Below are 23,244 nucleotides of genomic sequence, written 5' to 3'. Positions count from 1 at the left end.
AATCTTCTCAACAGTGAGGATTTCTAGTTACTTAGTACCTTGTTAGCATCACTTAGTAAAATCCAACCATTTGTCTGTGAATCTTTCCTCCTATTTGGTTATCTAGGGACAATGGAAGGGTGTTCTACAAATGCAGTCCAGTTTTTCTTGCTAGCCCCTGCTCCTTCCAGTTGGCATGTAGGAAGTGGGCTAAGATTATTGAAAGAATAGATTAAAATTCAATGGCAGTAGTACCAGTAGTAAAGAGAAGGGCTGGAAAGAGTACTTCATTGTACGGTAATCCCTCGATTTATGCAGAGGTTGTGTCCTGGGCAACCTCTGCATAAACTGAATTTCATGTAAATTGGGGGGGGGGCGGGTTGGGAGCTCCCCGGAATTGCCCTGGCTGGGGAGTGGGCAAGGGGCAGCCATGCAGCCATTGGCTTCTCCCAGCTAGAGAGCACACAGCTGCTTGTGCCGCAGTTTCTCCCATCTGGGAGAAATCGCACTGGAAGCAGCTATGTGCCTACTGAGCTCCCCAGCTGGTGGGGAGCCCAGTGCTCAGGCAGAGGCTTGCAGCATGGTTTCTCCCAGCTGGGAGAAACTGTGCCACAAGTAGTTAGTTGCCTGAGTGCCGGGCTCCCCAGCTGGGGGATCCAGGGGCTGGAGGGTGGTGGTGGGTCAACTTCCATGTGCACTCAACTCATGTTAATGTGAGGTAAGTGCAAATAGAAATTGCGCTTCTCAAGCATTTACTGTACAAGTTGAACCTCTCTAGTCTAGCAGCGTTGTGATCTGATTAGTGTTGTACAAGAGAATTTGCTGAACAGCAGGGGAGGTCAATATTTTTCAACAGCATTACCAACACTTCCACTGCCTACTGATCTGTTAAAAGGCATTTAGGGGTAAATTTGTGCTAAATAATAGCACAGAACGTTAAGAGCCAGGACTGGTAGCTATAGACAAACTTTATGGGGCTGTGGGAAACTTGGCCACACCCATAAGTGGAGACCCAGCATACTAAAGTCTTTGCAGACCACAGATGTTGCTGCATGAGAGTGTGCTGGACTTAAAAGTTCAGCCTGTAGCAGCTTGGTTGCTTTTCCAGGTGACTTGAGGTGAAGGCAAAGGACTCAGCGTCTCCTTTCTTTAGCTATTTTGGAGTGAGTGATGGAAGCCTTAAATAGAAGCAGGCTAGTGTGGTTTGTTCCTGGGTGACCGTTCCAATGGAGCTAGTTTCTTGGAAAGATTATTTTGTATTTTAGTCAATGAGCCATTTTGTAAGCATAGTAACTCACTGTACGGTAAGCTTTTTTTAGCCAGTAGTCAGATATCTTGGGTGTCTTTGGCTCCCTTGCATACCCAAGGGGGGCATAGATTGTTTGACAAATGTACACTCTGGAATTTTGTTGCATAGGTAATTGACTGACTCTGTGAGAGAGAAATTATTTTTTTTTCCCCCAGAACGTTCAGCTTTTAAAGTTTGTATTAACTACTCTATTCCAGAGTCTGGAGCTGTTGGTGGAAATGGGAGTTGGCCCATTAAGTCTTTAGATGTCAACGTGAGTTCTTATGAAACTTAAAAAATTCAGAATCTTTAAAACCGCAAATAATGCTTTCTTGGACATAGGTGTTTTAATTACAAATGGGTATTGAAACTGTAATCTGGGGAAACTTTAGCGTTTATGAAGTGTTTTCCCTTGTCAGACTACTTCACTTGCAATTTGGCTCCTAAGGTAAACAACCAATGCTACGTGTAACTTATTCGACTTCTTCCCTGCAAGCTTAGAAGACACGAAGATGTGAGTGTAGAAAATATAAATGCATGATTATGCAGGTGGTGTCAGAGAGAGGGCTTTGGGTTCTTCAATCGTGGGATGCTCTTCTGGGCACAAAGATTATTGGGAAGAGGTGGGATCCACCTAAACAAGAGAGGAAGGAGCATTTTCACAAGTAGGCTTGCAAACTTAGTGAGGAGAGCTTTAAACTAGGTTTGCTGTGGGATGGTGACCAAAACCCTGTGGGAAGAAAGGAACTTGGAGGCCAGGAAGAAATGCAAAGAGGAATGTACAACAAAAGTGGACCCCTTGTTCGAGTAGTGAGGACGGGGAGATCAACTGGTTATCTAAGGTGTTTGTACACCAATGCCAGAAGCCTGGGTAACAAGCAGGAGGAATTAGAAGCCCTGACCTAGTCCAAGAACTATGACTTGATTGGGATAACAGAGACTTGGTGGGATGACTTGCATGACTGGAGCGCTGTCATGAAAGGGTATAAACTGTACAGGAAGAACAGGCAAGGGAGAAAAGGAGGAGGAGTTGCACTGTATGTAAGAGAGCACTATGATTGCTTGGAACTCCAGTACATAGAGGGAGAAAAGCCTGTTGAGAATCTATGGGTCAAGCTTAGTGGTGTAGGCAGCACTGGAGATGTGGTGGTTGGTGTCTGCTACAGGTCGCCAAATCAGGATGATGAGGTAGATGAGGCTTTTTTTTGGACAACTGAGATAAGTTTCCAGATCTCAGGCTCTCGTTATCATGGGGGACTTTAATTACCCTGACATCTGTTGGGAGACCAATACAGCGGTACACAAGCAGTCCAGGAAGTTTTTGGAGAATGTTGGGGATCACTTCTTGGTACAAGTGCTGAAGGACCCGACCGGAGGTCACGTATGGCTTGACCTGCTGCTTACAAACAGGGAGGAACTAATAGGGAAGGTAGAGGTGGGTGACAACGTGGGAAGCAGTGATCATGAGATGGTAGACTTCAGGATCCTGACCAAAGGAATGAAAGAGAGCAGCAAATTACACACTTTGGACTTCAGAAAAGCAGACTTTGACTCCTTCAGGTACCTGATGGGCAGAATCCCCTGGGATGCTACCACGAAGGGAAAAGGAGTCCAGGAAAACTGGCAGTATTTTAAGGAAGCCCTGTTGAAGGCGCAGAAAGAAACCGTCCTGATGCACAGCAAGAAAAGTAAATATGATAGAAGACCAGACCGGCTTACTGGGGAAATCCTTGGAAAACTTAGGTACAAAAAGGGAGCTTACAAAAAGTGGAAACTTGGACAGATGTCTAGGGAGGGATATAAATGTATACCTCGAGAATGCAGGGCAATTATCAGGAAGGTGAAAGCGCAACTGGAATTGCGACTCGCGAGGAATGTGAAGGATAACAAGAAAAGTTTCTACAGGCATGTTAGCAAGAAGAAGGTGATCAGAGAGGGTGTGGGGCCCCTACTGGTTGAGGGAGGTAACCCAGTGACAGATAATGTAGGGAAAGCTGACATACTTAAGGCTTTCTTTGCCTCTGTCTTCACGGACAAGGACAGCTCCCGGACTAATGCGATATGTAGTGCACTGTGGGATGAAGGTGGACAGCCTTTGGTGGGGATAGAACAGGTTAGGAGCTATCTAAAAAAGCTAAATGTACATAAATCCATGGGCCCAGACCTAATTCATCTGAGGGTTCTGAGGGAGTTGGCGTATGTTGTTGACCAGCCCTTGGCCATTATCTTTGAAAAGTTGTGGAGATCAGGAGAGATCCCGGATGATTGGAAAAAGGCAAATGTAGTGCCCATCTTTAAAAAAGGGAAGAAGGATGATCCAGGGAACTATAGGCCAGTCAGTCTTACATCAGTCCCTGGAAAAATCATGGAGGGGCTCCTCAAGGAAGTCATTTTGAGGCCCTTGGAGAAGGGGAAACTGATCAGGTCTAGTCAGCATGGATTCATGAGGGGCAAGTCATGCCTGATCAATCTGATTAGTTGCTATGATGAGAACTGGCTCTGTGGATAGGGGAAAAATCAATGGATGTGATTTATCTTGACTTCAGCAAAGCTTTTGATACGGTCTCCCACAATATACTTGTCAGGAGGTTAAAGGAATGTGGATTGGATAAATGGACGGTAAGATAGATAGAAAGCTGGCTAGAAGGTTGGGCCCAGCAGGTAGTGATCAACGGCTCAATGTCGGTATGGCGTTCAGTTTCTAGTTGAGTTCCCCAAGGTTTGCTTCTGGCTCCTGTTCTGTTCAACATAGTTGTCAATGACCTGGATGAGGGGTTGGATTGCACCCTCAACAAGTTTGTGGATGATGCTAAGCTAAGGGGAGAGGTAGATATGCTGGAGGGTAGGGATAGGGTCCAGAGTGGCTTAGACAAATTGGAAGACTGGGCTGCAAGAAATCTGATGAAGTTCAGTAAGGACAAGTGCAGAGTCCTGCACCTGGGCCGGAAGAATCCCAAGCATTGTTACAGGCTGGGGTTCGACTGGCTCAGTAGTTGTTCTGCAGAAAAGGACCTGGAAGTTGTAGTGGACAAGAAGCTGGACATGAGTCAACAGTGTGCCGTTGTAGCCAAGAAGGCTAATGGCATATTAGGTTACATCAAGAGGAGCGTTGCCAGTAGATCCAGAGAGGTGATTATTCCTCTTTATTCAGCTTTGGTGAGGCCGCATCTGGAGTACTGTGTCCAGTTCTGGGCCCCCAATTATAGGAAGGTTGTGGATACACTGGAGAGGGTCCAATGGAGGGCAACCAAAATAATGAGGGGGCTGGAGCATATGACTTATGAAGAAAAGTTGAGGGAATTGGGACTGTTTAGTCTGCAGAAGAGAAGACTGAGGGGGGACTTGATAACAGCCTTCAGCTTACTGAAGGAAGGTTGCAAAGAGGCTGGAGAGAGGCTGTTCACAGTGGTCACGGATGGCAGAACACGGAACAATGGTCTCAAGTTGTGGTTGGGAAGTTCCAGGTTGAACATTAGGAAAAACTTTTTCACGAGGAAGGTGGTGAAGCCTTGGAATGGTCTACCCAGGGAAGCTGTGGAGTGTCCATCTCTTGAGGTGTTTGTCTTGCCTTGAAAAAGCCCTGGCTGGGCTGATCTGATGGGTTTGGTCCTGCTTCAGGGAGGGGGCTGGACTTGATGAGCTTTTTAGGTCTCTTCCAGCTCTATTGTTCTATGGTTCTATGACTGCTGTGTTAGGAAAATGGGAATTACTGTAATAGGTCAGGTTAGTGATCTGCCCAGTTTGTTTTTCTGCCCTCGCGTCATAGCTAGGTAGCTGTTGAAGCACAGAGATGAAGGGTCCAACTTTCAGAGTTGCTGCAGCACTTCAGAAAATCAATCCATGTCTGACTTGCTCAAGATCACACAGGATATGTATGACAGTCAGGCCTAGACCCCAGATTCCTGATTGTCAATCAATCCAGTGCTTTAACCACAGGACTACTGTTCTTTCTATTGAATTGTATTTGAAGAAGACTGATGTTGCCTGAAAGGACTGGGTAATGCTGTCAACATATTTAGTCATAACTGTTACTGAAGAGAACGTGTATTTAAAAATGAAATCTGAGTGAAGTTAATATTTTGTCATAAGTGGTATGAGCAGATCTGAATGGAAAATTTAGGCTTGGCAGGATTAGGTTTTTATGCCTAATTGTCAGTAGAAATTGATTTCACCATACACATGCCAGCTAATGGAAAAATATTTCCATTTATGAGAACTGATATTTACAGATGGGCAAAAAGGAAAAATGGTGTTGAGACTTTTTGAATTAGGCTTGTTACAAAAGGATGAGCACAGGAGTAGTAAAACCCGTATGACTTATTGATTGAAGTATATTTATTTCATATGTTGTTTTCATGGAAAGGCAATAGTTTGTGTCTTAACTACTGATGAAACTTTAACTTTTTAGATCTGTGTTTTCAGTGGTGTTATCTGATTCTCAGTAAGTTCCTGCAACTGTAAACATCCAATAAATAAAAATCTTAAAAAACAAAACAAACTTTCAAATCAACCATGAGCTGAAATTTTTTAAAAGAATTGATTTCTGCCATACTGTCTCTAAAGTGGCAGATCATGTGTGTTCCATAGTCCGTTAAACACCATGGGGCAGAGTTAAGGCTTCATGTGCAAGCTTAAAGGAATAATGCCCAAGACAATTGAAAGTTTTTGTCCTGCACCTGCCCAGAAATACTCCTCTAACTTGTGGTTTTAAAATGACAGTTTTTGCTATCTCTTGCACATCTTCATCTTCCCTTTTACTGTGTGCTAGACCCATGTGATTTGGGTATATTTACCTGCAGTTGGTCTGTGCTGGCTGTCTTGGGTTATAGGAGGCTTTCTCACTGCAGTGTAGAGGTCTGGGCTACAGCTCAAGATGTGGGACTCTGCCACCTCACATGGTTTAACATCTACGCTGCAGTTAAACAGCCCATTAGCGCAAGCTCAAGTCAGTTGCCATGATCCAGCTGTGGGGAAGTAATGGAGATGTAGATATATCCTCTGAATAAGTTGACTAGGTTCAGAGTTGTCAAGTGCTCAGAGTGAATATATTAGAGAACAGAAATCTTTGGTCTTACCAGATGTTCTGTGTAAAATACACTTTTTAAAAAAAAAAAAAAAACAAAAAAAAAAACTTTGACACATATGGCTTTTTTTGAAGTCCTTTAACTTTGTCACTTCCTGACTTTGAGTGTTTAACGTGGCTTTTATTGTAATCTCCTAGGGAGATTAAGAGAAATTGTGATACGGAACTGTTTGGCTACACAACATGACAACATCAAATGGTGAATCCCACACACCTTACAAGGTTTTCTTAGAGGGAGCTCTTCTACTCTGCACTCTGGGAAGTCTGCAGGAGACAGCTCTCTCCAGCAAGCCTTAAAAGCTTCACAGATCATATCTTGCAAGATGCACAGTAAATGAGGTAAGAGCTCTGGATTCACTCTGTGCATATACTTTTCTGCTACACTGTTGAGTTAGCCCAGGTCTGCTCAGTGTAGCTGTTGTTCGCTTCATACACTGCTTAAAGGAAATCATGCTAATTGTATCGTGAATGCATGAAGTGCAACTCTCAAAGGCTCATAACTCAGTCAAATTAACATGAGTTTTCACTGGAACACAGACTCTTCTCATCAAGGTCCTGATTTCTGGCAAAACTTCAGCACTTTGACTCAGCCATCGTCACTCTTGTCATACTCAAAGGACTAAGCTAGTTTTACTGAAACTCCTCAACATTTTGGCCTTTGTGGGAGTTGTATGGATGTCATCTTAACTGAGTAGATGTTACGAGAAGTGGCTGGAACACAAAGAAAACTTGAAGACATTTCTGGTGAGCTTGACATAGGGTCACTACATGCTGGGGTTATTCTGCAGCGTGAAACCCTGCATTTTTTTAGTTTGAAGATAAAAATGCCATCAGTGTAGTTGTTTTTCAGATTTAATTCATTTTATGCTCCTGCTATGCTGTCAGTTTTCAACATACTATCATTCTTGTACCGAAGAGGCTGGACAATTAGTAGCTTTACAAGGAAACCTGGAAGTTTTGGCAGGGGGAAATTCTGATTTGTGGGAGCTGAAAACCAATTTAGGGTTGTGGGGGTAAGCACATCAGGCAGGTTTGTTTTAAAATAGCTGCGAAATAGCTAATTATGTTATTTTCAACCAACACTACTGTCTCTGTACAATATTAAGGTTTTCTTCACAATAATGAGTTAGAAACAGTTTTTTCTGAAGAAAGAGCTTACAGTTGTGATAACATTCTGTCTTATGCAGCCCTTGGCTTTCTGATGCCATTTGTAGTTTTTCAGAACTGAAGCAAAGGAAATATTCTTTACAGTAGAATCTGAGTTACCAAAATATCAGGAATGAAGGTTGTTTGTAACTCTGGAACATCTGTGATTCTTTATTTAAAAAAAAAAAAAAAAAGTCATGGTGGTTCTTGGAATAGTTCACAATGGAACATTGGCTTAATACAGCTCTGAAACTTTATTATGCAGAACACAAATACAGCCTTTCTTTTATTTTTAGTAGTTTGTTTAGCACACTGCAGCAATGTATTTGCTTTTTGTTTGGAGCAGGAGCTGTCCCTGCTGCTTCCTGATTGTGTACTTCAGTTCCAAATGGGGACTGTGGTTGCCTGGTCAGTTCGTGACTCTGATGTTTGAAATTGAGGTTCTGTTGCATTTCAAAAGTCATTAAGAGGGCTAGTTAGTTAATACTTACCATATCTTTTCTAAAGTTATACATGTGATAGTTATGCATACATTGCAGCAGTTTATGGACTGCTCTTTTGTTTTGATAGAATATAGACTAACACGGCTATCTCTGTCACTATTGCAGCAGTTGGACTTCTTTGTGATTCTTAGTTGAATGTCCCTGTGTAGATGGATACCTCTTCACCCTCTTATTGCTTCTTCAGATACCGTTGATAGGCACGTCAAGGTAAACGGCTGTAGCAGGGAGTAAATATGTCCTATAGTGCCTCTTTATTGATGTATACAGTTGCTGCTGATGTTTCATAAAACTTTTTTCTGTTGCATGATCCACTTTAGGGATACTGTAGGGCAGCTTGTTTCTGGAGGGTCTGAGTAGTATTTGGAGCATCTAGATAGAGACTGCAGCTCTTTCTTTAAATCCACCTTAGTAGCACCTCTCATTTGGGGAATGGGAGCCCAGAAGGCTGGAATTTCAGTGCTAAGGTGTTTTATCTTTCGGATTCTCCAAATGTTTCCAAGGAGCTTTCTGAAAATGATGATGATTAGAACCTGATGTAAAAACTCTTGTCTAGTAAATACCTTGATATTTACATCAACATGCAGTATTTCAGCAGAATTCTGATTAGATCGACATTTCTCCTTGTCACCGGCCCAAACCTTGATTTGAACAGTGGAGAGCATCACCAGCATCAACAACCATGGGCTCAGCACCTGTTGGTGACGGATGTCTCCCTCACTATTTCCTTCCATCTTTCTTGTCCAGTGCAGAGTAACTTATCTGTTTCTGTAGACTAGCTCTGCACTGATCTACTGTATCATCTATTCATTCTCTGTGGGGTCTCTCTCTCCTATTCGAATTGTCCATTATGCTGAATACAGGGTCTTGATTTATTTTTTTTGTTTGCAGTTCATTCTGCATATATGCCCGAATAGCTGAAACTTCCAACATATAACCTTATGCAGCAGGTTCTCTTTCAGCTCTATCTTCCTATATAATTCCTCATTGGTGACCTTCTGCATCCATCCTTTTTTCAGGATCTTTCAATAATAACTCCTCTCAAATGCCAATATCCTTCTCCTTGAATCTTTATTTAGCACCTGTGTCTCACATCTATACAACATGCTGCTGAATACATGTTTTCAAGATGCTCAGCTTTGTTCCTAAGTGAATTGCTTTGCTTTTCCAGATCTTATCCATTGCCTTCAAACTCGTTCTTGCTTTTGCAATTCTAGTCACTGTTTCATTCTTACAGTCTAGGTCATACAATATTTAAAAAGGGCTCTAGAGGTGACGCTGGCAATTGCAGACCGGTAAGTTTAATGTCAGTTCCGGGCAAATTAGTTGAAACAATAGTAAAGAATAAAATTGTCAGGCACGTAGAAGATCATAATTTGATGGGCAAAAGTCAACATGGTTTCTGCAGAGGGAAATTATGTCTTACTAATTTGTTAGAGTTCTTTGAAGGGGTTGACAAACATGCAGATGGGGAGATCCAGTGAATGTAGGATACTTAGATTTCCAGAAAGCTTTTGACAAGGTACCTCATCAAAGGCTCTTATGTAAATTAAGTTGTCATGGGCTAAGAGAAAAGGTCCTTTCATGGATTGAGAACTGGTTAAAGGGCAGGCATAAACAGTAAATTTTCTGAATGGAGAGGAGTAACTAGAGGTGTCCCCCAAGGGACAGTCCTAGGACCAATCCTGTTCAGTTAATTCATAAGTGATCTGGAGAGTGAGGTTGCAAAGTTTGCAGATGACACTGAACTGTTCAAGAGAGTCAAAACAAAGGCAGATGGTGAAGAACTTCAAAAAGATTGAGCAACAAAATGGCAAATGAAATTTAATGTGAATAAGTGTAAGGAAACATTGGAAAAGAGAACCCCAACTATACTTAAAATATGATGGGGGCTAATTTAGCTGTAACTAATCAGGAAAGAGATATTGGAGTTATTACAGATAGTTCCTTGAAAACGTCCACGCAGTGTGCAGAGGCTGTCAAAAAGGCAAATAGGATGTTAGGTATTATTAAAAAAGGGATAGAAAATAAGACAAGGAGTATCTTACTGCCCCTATATAAATCTATGGTATGCCCACATCTTGAATACTGTGTAAAGATGTGGTCTCGTCACCTAAAAAAAGATATCCTGGCACTGGGAAAGGTTCAGAAAAGGGCAACTAAAATGATTAGGGGCTTGGAACAGGTCCCATATGAGCTGGGAAGCTGGTCAGTTGGGCTGGTTGGGCTTGTCAGTTTCCTATTTCTGGTCTCCCTGCAGCTTGCAGGACCTGAAAAGCTGACCAGCTCATGGCTGGTCAGCTTGCAAATTTCTGCAAGCAGGGAGCCAGGAACCAGGCTAAGAGTCAGAAAGCTGCAGGGCTGGGGGAAGGGAGGAAGAAGGCTCCAGCTGCTGGGCTGCGGGTCTCCCCGCCCTTTGGCCTGGTACCCCATGGCTGTCTCTGCTGGCCAGGCGCTGCCCAGGTGGCTTCCAGGTGCAGGCTGCAGGGTCTCGCTGCTGTCCTACCCCCGTGGCACTGCCCCCTCCTTGTGTAAGCGCAAGATATGTGCATTTAAAATGCACGTATCTTGGGGGGATTACTGTATATTCTCTGCCCTAAGGAACTCACATTCTAAGGATATGTCTACAGTGTCAAAAAGCATTCTTATTATAGGATTAGCTAACTCTGCTTAAAAAAGAAACCCTAAAATGCCCTCCAAGCTTTAACCCAAGCTACAGATGGAAGTTATACTACTGCCTTCACTGCTTTTAACCTGAACCATGAATTTATTTTTATTTATTTTTTTTTTTTTGCAGTGTAGGCATTTCCTTTCTAAAGATGAGAAAACAGATGAGGCAAACAACGCCAATATTGGTCAGCCTAATATTCCTTCCACCATTATCTTTAGATGTGGCACCCTTTCCACTTTTCTTCTCTCTGTCTTAAGGGAACTACCGAGGCTGGCTGAAAAGTTCACAGCTGGCCAGCAGAATATCTGCTCTACTCTGCACAACATGCTCTAATAGAAGGAAACCAACTGAAAAAATCAGGCTGCTTAGTATCTTGTGATATCAGCTGGTACTGATTTTATTTATTTATTTATTTATTTTTCAAATATGGGTGCAATAACCCTATACTAACCCTATACTTAAGTGTTGAGACAGTGGCTTCTTGGAAAACTAGCTGGAGAGCCAAGAGTCTAAATGACAGTTTATCTGTTAACTCATCTAAATTGATTTATGGGAATGGCTACTTTCATGCCCCCCATACTTCATGAAAATTGGCTTATGAATATGCATAACTTGAAGACACTTTAGGCAAAACACATTTAACATATCCTTTTCAATATCCTGAGTGTGTAGATTTTATTTCTGTGCGTGTTATGTGACGTTATAAATCTGCTTATAAATGTAGACTTGTTAATGATACTCTGGTTTGAGTACCAAGCCATTAGGTTTTCAATTAGCTGTGTATAGCTTTGTTTTTTCCTGTAAACCCAATCTGTGATCATTGCTACAAAGACATGTGACCTTACCACATGGTGCTTGAATCCATCTTGAATCTGGTCATTTTTCTTAGGGATGGGGAAGATTAAACCCAGGGTTTCTGTCCTGGGGAAATTTCACTTAAAGAATGGAAAGCAATCAGCTTTGTTTTCAGGTGGCTTTTGATACTGCCTCACCACCCTGTGGTGGTACACTACTGCAGAAGGTTAACACCATTCAGGGTCAATCTTCTGAGGTTCGATTTCATGTATCTAATTAGGATGCATGAAATCAAGCTCTTGGGGTCACAGTTGACCCCTGTACTTGAGACGTGAGGAGTAAGGGAGGTCAAAGGGAGAATCTCTCCTGTCGACCTTTCCCTGTAAAGACAGACAAGTTAGTTGAGAAAATTGGCTCTTGGAGCTTAAAAACATATATGCAGCTGTAACATAGGGGGGTTTATATTTAGATATTATTGTGTATACTGTGTTAGTTTACCAAACTTACTTTTAAATAAAATAAAATATTAGCTTATGTACCAAACAAAAGGTTTCAGCATTGTCGTAATTTATGGCAGAGGTGAGGGACCTTTTTTGGATTAGGACTAAATGACCCACCAAAAAAGCAATCAGTTAGAGGCCGCACAAGTGAGAAGTGGGGGGGACCCACCACTTACACCACTCTACGCAGCCCTGTGTGGGGAGGGAACTGAGGTTCAGGGCTTCACACAGACAAGACTAATTCTTACGGGTTTAGGGGGCTAGTAATTTTTTTGGGCTCTGGGGTGCAGTGTGTGGGAGCAGGATGCAAGAGAGTGGGACTGGGAGTGTGTAGTCTGGGCAGGAGGTGGGGTGGGAGCACAGGGTCAAGTGGGAGGGTTCAGAACTGGGCTGGGTGTGCAGAGTCTGAGAGGGAGGATGCAGGAGTGGGCTGCGGAGTCTGGATGGGAGGAAGGGTCCAGGTGAGTGGTTTCCTGCATTGCTGGTCCCCCAGCTGTTTTCTCCCACTGTGAGCTGAATCCAGTCTGTGAGGCTCATGGCCAGGTTTCCCTCTAATTTTTTTTTCCATCCATGGGTGGAATCAGCTGTGCTGTGTGTACTGAGGCATGTGTAGCTGTGTACCCCCAGTAGATACACATGCTGCTAGCGGTGGGTATTTGTAGGCACTCTGCTAATCAGCTGGGTGGCAGCTGAATCTCTTCTAGGTGGTTGTCCAAGTGCTCTGTTTACAGGGAATGCTGCTCAGGGCTCCTTGCTCTACCCACAATGGAAAGCTGGCAGGTTGGGGAAGGAGCAGGGCTGGAGTACCAGTGTGGGCTCCCAGCTGTTGGGGTGGGTGTGAGAGAGAGAGTGAGCCCCAAGCTTGTGGCCCAGCTACAATATAGTCAGGTGTGCAGACCATACTTTGAGAACCACTGCACTACGGAAAGGTTGGAAATCACTGCTGTAGACCCAGCCCACTCTGATGTTGAGGACAGGTGGAAGAGGTGGAGTAGGGGGGAAGCAGACCACATTTTCCTGGTGTAGTGAATTGACCACTTCAGCTTCCCAGTAATTCATCAATAAATTGTCCTCTTTAACTGTAGTACATAGTACAGGGGAAATGTGCCAAAATGGAGCCAGAACAGCCTACTGGTGGCTGATGCCTTTGAGGACAATATGACGTCTTGCTAAATGACTGTAAAAAGGTTGTCTGCTGACTTTTTCATCTGATAACTAAAGTACATAGTAATTCCAATTGTCTGTGTAAAATACTGCTTGAGCCCATATTTATGTAGAGAAAGTATGGTTAAATGAGTGTTAACATCAAACTATTTTTAGCTGTCCTCTTGGTGCTTCCACTATGTATGCTGAACATCAGGAATCTGAAATAAAAACATTTTCTTACTTGGACAGAAACACCCATGCTCTGAACTTGGTGCTTGTTTTTGAATGGTACTCTGAACAGCAAGAGCTTTCATCAAGACTGTGAATTACTCACTGTCTGCAATTTTTATTCCGTTCAAATATTTCACATATAGTCCATCTATTGTAATTGTTTGTCTGCATATCTTGGGGTTTTTTGTATTTCTTTTAAGAACACGCTGAGCTGAGACGTGGGCACTAGCTGAGTCCACTGGTGTGGCTCACTGCACACTGTTGTTGTACAGAGATTATTACGTCTGTGAGGTATCATTTTGAAAACTAATAACTTTCTAGTCAATAATAGGGTGAAATGTGTAACACCCTTACAGTAGAACCTGACGATACATGCACTGGACTGGTGGGGTCCAGTTGTTAAAAGGGTGTGGAGTAATAGCTAGTGGGGATTTGTAAAGCCAGCCACAGAAATCCCTTCACCTCCCCCCCAAAAAAAAAACAAAACAAAAAAAAACCCAAGCAAACAAACCCCAAAACAAACAAAACACCTTTGTTTTCTGGTTCACAATATTGGGTAATTTCTCAGCCAGCCAATGTCACCTTTCGTCTGCCTCCCTTCCTCCATATCTCCTGTTTGCCATTTCATTTGCTAAATATATTGCATTACATTAACCTTGATCTACAGATTTAAGACTCTTGTTATCCCCTGTCCCGTCCTTCTCCCCACACTCTCCATCCCCAAGGAATTTCATAAGTAAATCACATAGCTATAATACCTGAAATGGTTTTGTTTTCAGGGCTCTGTAGAGGACCCTGGGAACCTCTCTTTGTTCAGTCTCTGAATCTAAAGCATAGCATGCTGCTGCTGCTACTATCAAAGAGGAGCTCAACTTGTGGCACATCCTACTGCAGCTTGGCTTAATTCTTGCTGGATATGCTTTTGAAATTTCATTGTTCCTCTATAATTAACTGCTATAGTGGGAGCTGAAAAGAGAAGCAAAGGACAATTGAGGCAGGGGTAGGAGGTGAGCAGGTGGTGACTGAACTACATAGAGATTCCTGAGTAGTGAGAGCAGCAGGGAATTATTACTGAATCTTCAACTTGGAGGATTCCCTTCCTGGCCCTAGGAAGCTATTTAGATTTGGATTTTCACTGTACTAGTGGAATAAGATCCCTATAAAGATCAGGTCCCTATTGGACTAGACACTGAACAAACAATGAGACATGGTCCCTAACCTGAAGAGCTTTCTATCCACTCAGACACAGTCTGGGAGAGAAGTTATGGACCTGGTTTTTGCCTTTGTCTAGTTTCCTTCCAGGGTTTCTGTTAAAATGGCTTGAAAGGGGTAGTGCGAATCACAATAACTTTTTCCTGATTCCGTGTTTACATTGGTCTCTGACTCTCTCTTGCTGGAGGACTTGGCTCACAGTTGCAATGTGTTCTGCAACTCAGTCTGCAGTCTGTTGGCCTGAGTGTGTGGGGTCTGTGCCCTACTCCTCGCGGGGAGGCACAGTGTTTCCTTGGGTAGCCTGACTTGTTTTCAGCCTGTAGCTATGATTTTTGTTCTTTCCTGAAGGATTGGAAGTTAAGATGCTTGTATAGTTAATGTGTAAGAAGCCACCAAGAAAATCTCATCCAGAGCTTTGGACTTGCTAAAGGAACACTGAAGGCACAAAAATGCTTAGTTTTGGCTTGCCTCCTCTCAGGTGCTGCCCTAGGGAGAATGGAGAGTGGAGGAGACGCCCCCCCCCCCACTGTTCTCACTTACTTTACTTTTGCCATTCTGCTGTGCTGTGTTCTTTACCTAGGGTGTGAGTTTGTTTGCTGCTGATGAGAAGCAAACTGACAACACAGTCCTAAAATCTGAAGGAGACTTAAAAAATATCAGTAAATCTGCCCAAGACTTTCAAGGATAATGAGCCCCTCAGTGAAGATTAAGAATTCAGCATGGATGTAACCTGTGCACAGTACCAGGCAGGCATTGTAATCCTGTCCAGTTGTAACACAGTTGTTGTATCTTGTAAGCTTGTCACTCAGCTAACTTTCTCATCTTACTCGTTGCAGCCACTTCCTGACAGCATCCCATCCTCACATCCCTTTGGCCTCTAGTCCAGCTAAAGCCATAGCTGTTATGGTCTTCCTCTCTTGAATCTCTGAGCATCTCTCCTCCTTCTCCCCCCACCCCCCGGATGTCTGCAGATTCTCTGACCCCTCTGCCGAGTTCATCTCCTGATTCTACTCGTTGGCTTCAGGTTTCAAGCGCAGGATGATTGGGACTCCTGCTGAAAGGGAGTTCTTATTCTTTCTCCCCACCTATCCCCCTTCGACCCCAAGCCTCCCCTGGCAGCTTTCATGTAACCCTCTGTACTAGGATCAGTCTGAATTATTTGTGGGCATTCATTACATGGCTCTCTTGCTCAGAACTTTTCAGGAGCCAGCTACTACATGATAGTCCAACTGTGGTGACCATAGAATTTTGTGTCCTGCAGTTTGCCTCCCTCAGACTGTGACTGTAACCAGTGATCGCTAGTAGTCCAACTGTGGGTCTATGCAGCCAGTTCGGATGCTGCACTTCTGCTGCTGTGGTGAAGCACAGCAACTGGACTGGGAGATGGCGACAGAGCAGAGGCTGCTGCGTTGCTCTGCTTCCCTGCAGGTGTCACAGTGACCTGACTACTGCTGCAGCCCTGTGCCAGAACACCTGGTAACCCCTGAGGTCACATCCCTCAGGGTAAGTTGCTTGAGGGAAAGGGTGCAGTGTGGGCAGCCTGGGGTGGGGAAAAAGCTGATGGGGGTGGAGCAGTGGCTGGACTTGAGGGAAAGGTATGCACCCCTTAGTCATAGGGACTTGTGCCAACAGCTTGCGCAGGCTGGAGAGTGGAATTGTGCAGGCTGCAGATGGCCCCCAGGCTGTGTGCTTAAGACCCCTTCCCTAAATCCTCAGGGTTGTGTTCTGAACTCTTCCTTTTCCATCACGGTTCCGTTTAAAGATTTGCCTCTGGCTTTTAAGACTTGAGGTAAGAAAAATGTTGACGTTAGCCATTTGTGTACAGCTTCAACAGCCTATCAGGCTCACCCCTGGCTTCCTTGCTATACAGCTCATTATGTGAAATAAACAAAAATGGAGGGAGACAAAGCTAACTGTGCTTGAACGATGTCTCAGAACAATGGAGTGGATTTTGTGGTACTAAAATTGGAAGTTTCTAGCTCCTCGTCTGCAAAGAAATAGCAAAGCAAGCAGAAGAAATTAACTCAGGTGCCTCTTACTCCATACCTGTAAGCATAATTCAGTTTCTTAATGCACATAGATCTCACACGTTTATCTTTTGAATGACACCATTGCTAGATCGTGTTTAAAACAGAGATATTAGCTTCACGTTGTGTGCTCGCCTCAAATGCTGCATTGTTGCATTTTTTTAGATGTGATGGAAATAGCAGTGATCTAGAGGAGGGTGACAAAAACCAATTGGAGGTGTGCTGCCCATCAGGGAGGCCTCAGTGTGGCTTTGTGGGAAGAGAGCTTGCAAACGCAGGGAAGACTTAACTTGGGAAGGCAGTGTCTAAATAATGGCATAGCTGAGGCCTTTTGAAAGCTGCTTTTTAAATTGGAGGTGCCTCATGTCCTTGGTACCAATCTGCATTTGCTTCAAGGGCATATTTCACATGATTGTAGGCTGTAACTTTTGCTGGAAGACAGCTGCCTCGCACTGCTGGACAGTGAGCAGCTGTCAACTTGTGCTGCTTCCTTCCTGGCTCCCTGCTGTTCAGCTGCAGTGATGAGAGAAGGCTACCCAGAGCAAATCCTGCCTGTTGCAGCCCACAATCCCTGCCCTTTTTTGGGCCGTGACAGAGGATAAACGGCTTAAAACTGGACAACGGGAAAAACAATGATTTTCTAGACAGGGGAAAATAAATGGGGCAGTGAAGTATTGTGCTCATATGAGAGAACTGAAGTTGCACCCATGAAGAGTGGATCCAAATAATGCCAATCAATCCATCCTCCTTGTCCATACTGAGGGAAATGCAAAAAGCAATTTGGACTTTCTCCCAACATTTTTCAGTTATAACTGTGGTAGCAAAACAGCAAAGTTTTTGGTGGTGGTTTGTTTTTTTTGAAATATTAGAATAGATGCCTCAGGTTAAAGACTTCTTTTAGTCACATTATTTCCTCTCCTTTTTCCCCATGAACCTTCAAGGGTCAAATCTCGGGCTTCTCTCACCCAGATAGTCCTGTTGATATCAGTGTGGCTGTCCGAGTAAGAACAAGACCTAATTCCTATTTTGCTTGCACATTTCTGATGATATCTTAAAGATTTGCATTATTTCTGTTCTGCTAACCTTGTACTTCAATACATTCATCCTGTTTGGCTTGCTGAGTTGTGTGGAACTTAATATGGTAGAACGTTCCTTTTCTAAAAGGGATTACATTCCTCAGGCCTTCACCTGTTGTTGTAGTTAGCAGTGACCAGGTTTTGGAATACTGGTTTCTCTAAATTCTCCAGCTTCCTGCAGCGATCCTACATGAGAAAGTGATAACTATTTTTCTGTTTCCCTCCAGGGAGTGGAGCAACAGCTGTGGTACAAGCAGCCTGTTGCATACCGAAAAAAGAGAAGGTGGCAATTAAACGGATCAATCTCGAGAAATGTCAGACCAGCATGGATGAACTCCTGGTATGCACTTATGTACATTTTGTTTGGGAAGACTGTGCTCTAGTTAGCATAATTTCTTGCTTGGCATTGAAGTGCTTTTAAACAGCTCCTCTTGGGAAGTTATGGTCACAAGGAAAGATGTACTCCCTCCCCTTGTATGGTTTAAACACATACCCATAAGATCCCAACTGTTGGACACAATGTATAACCAAAGATGGAGTGAGTCAGATTATGGAGGTCTTATTCTCAGACCGTTTACTTAAGTAGTCACACTAGTTTGAATTGGACTAAATGCACGAGTTAAGGACTCGGCCGGTGTTAGTTGTGGGCTCTACAATCTGAAACAAAATGAGGGGGACATACACTTGTAGGAAATAGTGTGGGAGTAGTTACTTAGATCTGAGCAAATTCCTCTACAGTCCTTCATATTCTTCTTCTCAACTAGTAGCACCATTTGTGGCAGCTAGTAATAGTAGCCTTACGCATCAGCTTTTTTTCATGATCATGCTTCTTTCTAGCAAGCACTGGGGTTTGGTGGCCCGTGATTAGAATGCGGGATTGAGACCCAAGACTCCTGGTTTCGTTTCTGGTTCTCACTGTACAAATTTGGGCAAAGCACTTTAAATTCTGAGCTCCAGTTGCCATCTCATAATTGGGTGCAATGCTCGTCAGACTCAAATGTTGTGCATTGTGGAGAGGAGCAGACGTTGTAGAAGTGCTTATTTTTAACATATCTACAAGAGTGTTAAGCCCTGTCTGTGACCTTATCTCTTCTCTTCCATAATCATGAGCTTTCCTCTGGACAGGACAACCTACCATCACTTTAATGCCTCTTATGTAGTTTGTAGTCCCCCTCCTCACTGGTGTTCCTAACTAGTTTCCACAAACAAAACCATAATGAATAGGATTTGAGTAATTGCCAATTTCAGCTAAAAGGCTTATATTCAGAAACTCTGCTGTAGAGACTTGGCATGTAAGTCTAGATACAAATGTCCCTAATTACATATTTTAATCTCCAGCTTGACCCATTATTCAACATACCTCCAATTTTATCTCATAATGAATAGGACTGCAATGAATTGCAGTTTTCTTCTCTCATGGAGTCCGTTATGTAATGTGATTTAGTGCTGGCCTGTTCTGCTGGCGTGATCATAGAATCATAGAACAGGCTGATAACAGGCTGCTGTGAAGAAGTGTCAAGTCATGCTTTAAGGAAGACTCTAAGCCGTGGTCATTTAATTAAAACATAAAGTAATTGACTGGTTTAGTCAGAGATCCCCTTGACAGTCATTTGATGTTCTGAAAGTAACACTGAGCCTTCCATATCTGCCCTTTAGGGTGCCACTCACCCTGTCCAGCTGAGCCAGAACCTCTGGTCTTCCCCCAGCAATGTCACAGAATAGGGGTCATGGCCAACAGTGGATCAACGGACACTGAGATCATGTCAGCTCTGGGACGGCTCAGTCAAAGGGACCTGACCCCATGGGACCAGAACCCCAGATGAATTTGTCTTACCATATATAAAATTTATACAGAAAAGTCATAACTTGTTTGCCACCTTTCTCAATGAGAGATGCAGAGCTGTTGCTCTCCCCCTTGGCGGGTAACAATAGTTTATTAATAGAAATGATTTTATTAACCATAAAAAATAGGATTTAAGTGGTTGCTGTGACTGGCCTCCTCACTGCTGTTTAAAATGGGCTGGAAATAGGCTTTTCCCTACATGAATACATGGATAATAGCTCATGTGGTAGAGTGCAGGGCTTTAGACTCTATGCTCACAGGTTCTAGCCCTGGTGCCGGCAACCTGGGTCTGTTGGCATTACACCCATGTTCTAGGTGGGAGGGATAGCTCAGTGGTTTGCGCATTGGCCTGCTAAAGCCAGGGCTGTGTGAGTCCAATTCTTGAGGAGGCCCTTTAGGATTGGGGCAAATAGATGTCAGTGATGGTGTGTGGTCCTGCCGAGATGGTAGGGGACTGGACTAGATGACCTCCTGATGTTCCTTCCAGTTCTGTAGATGTGTATCTCCAATTAAATAAATAAATGGTGTATGCCTCTAGATAGAATACAGGAAACCTTCAACTTAACCAAGTAACGGGGGCAAGGGTGTCCGTTAATGCCAAAAATCCATTAAATCTAAATCTGTGGGACAGGAAGCACTTTGCGAGATGCACTAGAGAGCACTCCATCCGAGACCTGGAAGGAACACTGTGGGCACTTTGTGCTGTTTACAGAGCATAGCCTGAGGGCTTGCCTGCCATGAGCCACTCATCACCCACCCAAGGTTGGGCACTTATGTGGAAACTAAGTTTCCCTTCTCTGGCCCCGGTGCTTCTTGCAGCTCTGGTGAGTTGCTGGCATTTGTTTGGGGAACAGTGGGGACACAGTGTTTGTAATTTCCAAAGTCCGCTTAAATCAGGGTCTGTTAAATCAAGGGTTTACTGTACATACATTGAAGGGATTATAAGCTTTCCAGTGATGTTATACGAAATGTTTTGCATAAAGTATGTTAGTTATGTCATAGTCCTATTCATAAGTATATTTTCATAAGGAATATGGAGTGCAATGTCAAAGGTATCTCTTGGGCAGATGCTTGGGTGAAAGACAGGAGTGGAAATTATCTTTCTGCACCAGTGAGCTGAGGAGTAAGCTCTTGCAGGTTGCTTAAGAACAGCTGTAGTGGGTCAGACCAGACCTATGGTCCATCTACCCCAGTATCTTGCCTACTGACAGTGGCCTGTGCCACATGCTTTAGTCCTAGCTTCTGGCAATTGGAGGCATATGGAACCCAGAGTGTGCAGTTGTGTCCTTGACTAGCTTGGAACATATGGAATTCTCTGTTGGATCCTATTCATAGTTTTGGTTCTATCACATCCCCTGTCAATGACTGTACCTTGTGTGAAGATGGACTCTTTAGTTCTAAAGCCTAATGAATTTATTATAATACTTAGTCACATGTATTAAAGGTGGTCTGATGGGCAGTAATTTGGATAGTGCTAATGAAAACAGCCATGCTCTTTGTGTTCTGGTGTTCAAGTGTGGGTATGTCAGTAATTTGGGCAAGAATAAAAAGGGAACAGGATAGGGGAATGAATATATCTTTTTGCAACTAAGAACAATATATCTCTTAATGTCCATTTCATCATAAAGCATTGTAAGAGTTGTCCATCAGTCCTGAGACCAAAACGGCGTATGAGAGAATGGTCTATTTCTGTTAAACGCATCAAGGCCTTAATGGCTGGAATGGAGCAGTGTTGTTTCTAGTTGGATGGCAAAAACCTGATTTTGTTCAGAAGGTGAATGCTCCGTTTCCTCTGAAAACGGGGACTCTTCAGAGTGTTTCCACCTGGGTCAAAATGTAGGCCTGGCTTTATTTTAGCCATGATTTATTTGTTATCTCTGTTTCTGTGCTTCATCTTTTTAAACTCCAAGGGGACCCGGGTTATTTTTTAAAGTTTGTACAGCAACTCAGTACAACACAATCATCTGCCCTGCCATCCCCCCACCCCCATCCCTGCTCCCCACTGCCAGTTTGGGCCTTTGAGCATCACTGTATTATAAATCAGTAATTTCGATATCATTAGCACTGGAGGTGCCAACCAAGTTCAAGGGCCCCCTTGCACCATGCACTGCACAAAGGATGGCACTGCTCCTGCCCAATGGATGAACCAACCATTTTTGTCATTTTTTTTCACATTCCGGGATGCCTTACTTTTCTAAGGTAGAGAATTCCAATCATTTCAATTTCTTCATGTGAATTTTGCCATATCTTTGATCTTTCTGATAGCCCTTTTCTGAAACCTGTCAGTTTCTTGCAGTATTCATCCCTATAGGTTTTTTAAACCTTGTTTAAAAAGGTGAAAATGGAATCCAAGAATAAATATTTTGAAAGCGAAATGCCAGAAAAAATCGCTCAACTATAGTACCACCCCGATGTCATGCCATTATAAACATAAACTAGTGTGCTTTGTTTGTTAGCTCCATTATCCCTCTGTTGTGCTGATCAAGGACTCCAAGCATAATAGCCAGCTTATAACAAACATTCCATTCTGTCTCTTGGCAGCAAAATCCTTGCTTTTGTGCAATAAAACATTGCCTACTTGTCATGAGCTGGGACAGAAAATGACAATCAACTGTAATTCCTTGCAGCACTTCAGACCAGTAGATTTTCGGGGGGCATTGATTGTTCTTGGCAATATTTCCTACAGGTGGTAAAGGGAGGTAAAATTGCATAAATGGGAGGGGCTGTACCCTCAATTGGGGTGATGAAATGTTTACTCAGTAATGAGATTTGTTTCAAACTCTTAGCCTGTAGGGGGCTGGGACTTCTGCAAAACTAACATGCTGAGTTCTGGGTTTGTGGGAAGAGGGGCAGGGAGAAATCCTACATTGTTCTCAAATGCTGTCAGCTGAATTATGGCCACCATGTGACCTCTGGAAGGCATTTCCTTTAGGCTGCTGCCAGAGCTGTCCCATCTATAGGACGAAGTGGGATGGCTGATTCAGGCACTGTGCTTTCGGTGACCCCATGGCAGCTGTCGCACCCATTGTATGGATGGCAGGGAGGGGATTGTGTGTCGGCAGCAGCAACCACGAGGGATCCTCCCCCAGCACTCACCTCATGGCGCTCCACGGTTGCCTCCCAGCCTGCCGAGCCCTTCTTCTCCATGGGTGGCTGGGAGGCCCCTGCTGCGTGTGGAGCAGTGGAGCTCAGTGGGCTGGAAGCACTGTGTGAGGAGTGCAGGGAGGGAAAAGAGGATGGGGCAAGGTGATCCCGTGTGACTGCTGCTGCTGTCCACTGCTCATAGACTCAGAGGGCTGGAAGAGACTGCAGGAGGTCATCTAGTCCAGCCCCCTGCTTTAAGCAGGATTAACCCCCACTAAGTCATCCCAGCCAGGACCATGTCAAGTTGGGACTTAAAAACCTCAAGGGATGGAGAACCCACCACCTATATAGGAAACGCATTCCAGTGCTTCACCACCTTCCTGGTGAGGTAATTTTTCCTAATATCCAGCCTATACCTCTCCCTCTGTAACTTCAGACCATTACTCCTTGTTCTGCCATCTGACACCACTGAGAACAGTTTCTCACCATCTTCTTTAGAGCTCCCCTTCAGGAAGTTAAAGGCTGCTATTAAATCACCCCTCCGTCTTCTCTTCTGTAAACTAAACAAGCCCGAATCCCTCAGCCTCTCCTCATAGGCCTTGTGCTCCAGCCCCTTAATCATTTTTGTTGCCCTCCGCTGAACCTGCTCCAGCACATCCACAT

General features: G+C 43.7%; 1 protein-coding gene across 3 annotated transcripts in view; it reads left to right on the top strand.

Annotated features, from left to right (window-relative positions):
• OXSR1 (oxidative stress responsive kinase 1) overlaps positions 1-23,244 on the top strand; it is a 107,006-nt gene that overhangs the window by 7,066 nt on the left and 76,696 nt on the right. For 2 of the 3 annotated variants that reach the window (XM_074985148.1, XM_074985147.1), the window contains exon 2: positions 17,882-17,994. In XM_074985148.1, the coding sequence (XP_074841249.1) occupies positions 17,882-17,994 (113 nt within the window). Of the gene's footprint in view, positions 1-6,538; positions 6,690-17,881; positions 17,995-23,244 lie in introns of those variants that run through there. The other variant, XM_074985149.1, reaches the window with a different exon arrangement.

The sequence above is a fragment of the Carettochelys insculpta genome, chromosome 2, assembly GCF_033958435.1.
Source record: "Carettochelys insculpta isolate YL-2023 chromosome 2, ASM3395843v1, whole genome shotgun sequence".
In the NCBI taxonomy this organism is placed as follows: Eukaryota; Metazoa; Chordata; order Testudines; family Carettochelyidae; genus Carettochelys; species Carettochelys insculpta.
The sequence above is the reverse complement of the archived record's forward strand: the minus strand, read 5'-3'. Positions and strand labels throughout refer to the sequence as shown.